The sequence below is a fragment of the Sinocyclocheilus grahami genome, unplaced genomic scaffold (genome assembly GCF_001515645.1).
Source record: "Sinocyclocheilus grahami isolate Dianchi unplaced genomic scaffold, SAMN03320097.WGS_v1.1 scaffold1310.1, whole genome shotgun sequence".
In the NCBI taxonomy this organism is placed as follows: Eukaryota; Metazoa; Chordata; class Actinopteri; order Cypriniformes; family Cyprinidae; genus Sinocyclocheilus; species Sinocyclocheilus grahami.
In genome coordinates, this window is record NW_015506489.1 from 188,064 (window position 1) to 192,233 (window position 4,170).

At 45.4% G+C, this 4,170-nt stretch overlaps 1 protein-coding gene across 1 annotated transcript in view; it reads left to right on the forward strand.

Annotated features, from left to right (window-relative positions):
• LOC107569086 (receptor-type tyrosine-protein phosphatase S-like) overlaps positions 1-4,170 on the forward strand; it is a 93,144-nt gene that overhangs the window by 58,500 nt on the left and 30,474 nt on the right. The window contains exons 18-20 of the mRNA XM_016255082.1: positions 902-996; positions 1,858-2,111; positions 3,692-3,786. Of these exons, the coding sequence (XP_016110568.1) occupies positions 902-996; positions 1,858-2,111; positions 3,692-3,786 (444 nt within the window). The remainder of the gene's footprint in view (positions 1-901; positions 997-1,857; positions 2,112-3,691; positions 3,787-4,170) is intronic.

Consider the following 4,170-nt stretch of genomic DNA (forward strand, 5'->3'; position numbering starts at 1 on the left):
CTGCGTCATATTCTTCATGAGATGTGTTTGAGCGGCGCCCTCTACTGTACAGACGTGAATTTACATTTCCTTCAGCCTGAGGCGCATTCACTTCACTTTTATTGTGAAAGCGCTTTTACTTACGTTTCTAAAAGAATAACTTTTTTGTAATAAAAACAAACAACCAAGCCCTGCCCAGATTTCAAAAGTAACATAACACACTACTTTCCATAAAATGTAACTAAGTAACATAATTAGTTACTTTTTTAGGGAGTAACGCAATATTGTAATGCATTACTTTTAAAAGTAGCTTTCCCCAGCACTGCTCGCCTGGGTGAGCCACACAGAACTAAACCCCGTGATCCCACCGACACCAACACCACCCGCAACTAACCCCACCCGACCCGTCACAGTGGAGGTGTGTATGTGGGCGACCGCAGGTGATGCTCGGCCGGTCGACGGGAGGCGGTGTCGCAGGTAAGTGCTCAGGCGTCAGTCACAGTCCGTCTGGCAGGACAAGCCTTCGGGTTCACGGTAAGGCTGGAGAGGTTTGTCTTTTCCCTCGTCCTTTTGAGTTCCTTCACTGTCCTTCACAACTACATTTCCCAACACTTCCCAGTCCAGTCTGTGGTGTGGCACAAATTAAGCGAGTGTTTGTTTGTGTGTGATTGAGTTTGTGTCTCACCCCGACTTCCTTCAAAATAACCTTCATTAGCAGCTAGCGAATCTGGGCCAGCTCTCACTGGATCTTCCGCATATGTGTCCCTGCGTATCCATACACTGACCTTCTACATCCCCCACAATTCCCTGCACAGGCCTCGGCGCACGCGGCGGACGTCTGCCTCCTCACAGTCCTGTGTGTGTGTTCCAGTTGCTGCATCACAGAGTCTCACGTGTGTTATGTGTGTGTGTGTTTGGACAGACGTGCCGAGGAATTTCTCTGTGAATCTGGCGACGAAGACGAGCGTGTTGCTGACGTGGGAGTTTCCGGAGAGCAGCGCCCCCTATCGCTTCACTGTGAGTCTCGCAGCAATCCCTGCACGTCTGTGAACACATCCGTATTGGTTTGTGGCTTTTAGTTCACTTGTTGCCGTCTCTAGAATGCAGACGTCCTCTTCATTATAAACAGCATCTGCCTCTGACTCAGGCTAGCAGTAAGTAGCACATCGACCAGCTTTCGATAGGAAACACGTCAACACAATGCCAAGCCATCTCAATTATGTCGTCACTGATTATGACTGAAGTCAAAAACAAACCTTGAACTCAGTAGAACTGTTTTTTGGTTAATGTATCTCAGTTTTGATTGAAAATAAGATCGAAATGGCTCAGTGAGTGCAGTTTATTTATCGACATAAATGTTTCAGGCTATTGCAGTGCATTCTGGGATTGTCTTATCAATAAATGAACCTGAAAGTTACTGCTGCGTCTTGTAATAGATTGGAAGCTCTGAAGCCTCGAAGTCGTCTTGAAACAGAAGTTGCAACAGATCTTTTCTTTCGTGTTGTCTTCATGTAACAGATTATCGACAAACTCGGTTCAATGCATTGGTTGTCGACTGAATGTTGAGATGAGAGCGAGGCACTCAAAAACAGAATGTAAGCGTGCATTGCTGTGTAAGAAAGGGGCAGGTTTAAGCAAACTAAATGATCCTGCATGCAGAGAGAAGATCCAGTGACATTTTGACTCACTGGGGTTTGAAGCAGAGCTTCAGTTTCTGTGAAAACCAGCCCAAACACGGCGGGATGTTTTTAGATTCACTAAACCTGACTGCAGCGCATCTGTTTTGGGGTTAGTAAACCAGGCCTTTGAGCACTTCTGGCTGAGAAAGCCCGGCTGATGTCATTGTCAAGCGCTTGTGAGTTTTGCTTTCATTCTCAGGTGGAGTACAACCGGCAGAAGATGGAGGTGGACGCGCGTCTGAGGAAGGCTGTGATCCCAAACCTGCAGCCGGACACCAGCTACGACTTCAAGATCACCAGCCCTGAGGGGAACATGGGCGGCCTCAGACACCGCATTCACGCCAAGACATCTCCTCCCATCCTCATCCGCCGGCCCGAGGTGGACCACACGCGAGAGACCGAAGCCACGGTCACCATCATACTGCCCTCGCTGGACACCAGGAGCAGCGTCAGGTGCGAGCAGCGCTTACATGCACACGCACACGCACCTGAGGACAGATGAATCATGCATGACATGCGCACACATACGTGCAGGAATCATGCAGCCGCTGCACTGTGAATAATTCAGAGCCGCAGTCCATTTGTGTTTCTGGCTGCTTCCTGCGGCCGCTGCTGAGCCCAGGAAGAAAATCACTTCAGCTCCCAATGCAACGCTCAGTCACTGCAGCGCACACACTTTACATTTACAGCACGCGCCGTTATCTCACCGCAGCGCACGCGGCGCTTCTCGCTGTTCATGAAGATACATGTGCGAGCAAACAGCAGCACCGCAGCAAAAGACATGATGCTCCATCTGTGTGAACCCAACAGAGATGATAAATACACAACACATCCTCACTGACTACACACAACCAGGGTTTGAAATTAACACTCGCCAAATGCGGGTAAAAATGAGCTGTGGCGGGTAACGCTGTCAAATCACTAGCCAATTCAGCGGGTTGCAACAAGACTGAAGATCTAGTAGACCTAATAGTCCATTTATTACTTTTCATAAGTTATGAGATATTATTTTTTGTCAATATCGCACACCCCTAGTTCTGACACAAAATGATTTGCAGCGGTCGTTTTGTCACGTCCAGTGTAGACAGCCTCAAACTGTTTTTTATTTTGGCTAGTAGAAGTTATGAATGGCCGGTATCTTAAAAATTGAGTTGCCAAATTGGCTGGTGAGTGAAAAAGTTCATTTCAGTCTCTGCACACAACACACAAATGATTCTCAAACGGTTCACTCACTGAATCAGTTTACTGAATCACCGAACCTCAAATCATTATTTCCGGTCTTATCTGAAGAAAAACCCAAGAATAGGATAAATATGAAAACAGACAACACACTAACTTAAGTATTTTTGTCTTGTTTTCCAGTACAAATAAATCAAGATACATTTACTTGAGAAGCAAAAGGAATTAAAAGAGAATAAGTTTTGTTTTCTAAATAAATGTATCAGAATTAAGCAAGTTTTTGCTTAAAACAAGAAAATATATCTGTGAATGGAGTCAGAAAAATAAACGTCTTTTCCCTTTGAATTACATTTATTTTTCTTACCGCACTGACAGATATTTTTTCTTGTTTTAAGCATAAACTGGTCGATTGTTCAGAAAACAAGACTGAAGGTCTAGTAGACCTAATAGTCCATTTATTTATCCAGTAAATGTATCGGGATTTAAGGATGTTTGTACTGAGAACAAGACAGAAATACTGAGTAACACTATTTTTTTTTTTTGCAATGTAATAGTATAGTCAGAAAGTGCTAAAAGAATCGTTAATGAGTAATTTAGTTTAGTATAATTTAGTATTTATTTACATTTATGCATTTGAGCGATGCTTTAATCCAAAGGTACACATATAATCAGTTCATATATTCTCCTGGAGCTGAACTTTGACGTTGCATCCAAACAGCTGAAATTAACATTTGTGTTGAGCAGGTGTCTGCATCACGTTCAGACGTTCGTTAGCATTCAGAGACGCGTGCGTTCATTAGCGTCAGCTGCTGGTGTGAGGAACCCTCAGCAGCGTTTCTCTCGTGCTCCTGCAGGAACATCTATGTGGTGGTGGTTCCTCTGAAGAGAGCCAGAGGAGTGATCCGGCATCTGAAGAGCCCAGACGAGATGGACCTGGAGGAGGTAGAACGTCTTCAGCAACTCTCTGATTATTAGTATTGTTATGTGTGAGATCTGCTGCAGATCTGCGGGTTCTGTGATGTACTTCTGTCGGCCGACTGTACTGGTGTGAGTGTTGAGCGCTACTGAAATACAGTCTCCGCTCATTCTGCTGGATGTGGGATATTGTATGAAACTCCTGAGCTTTGACTTTCTCGAGCAGGTGAATGTGAGCGTGAAAGAGTGTGAACATACACACACGCTCTCTCACACACACACACACACACACACACACACACGCGCACTCGCACACACGCTCACACACACGCTCACACACGCACACTCACACAGACACGCTCACTCACACACACACACACACACACACACGCTCACACACACACACGCTCACACACAC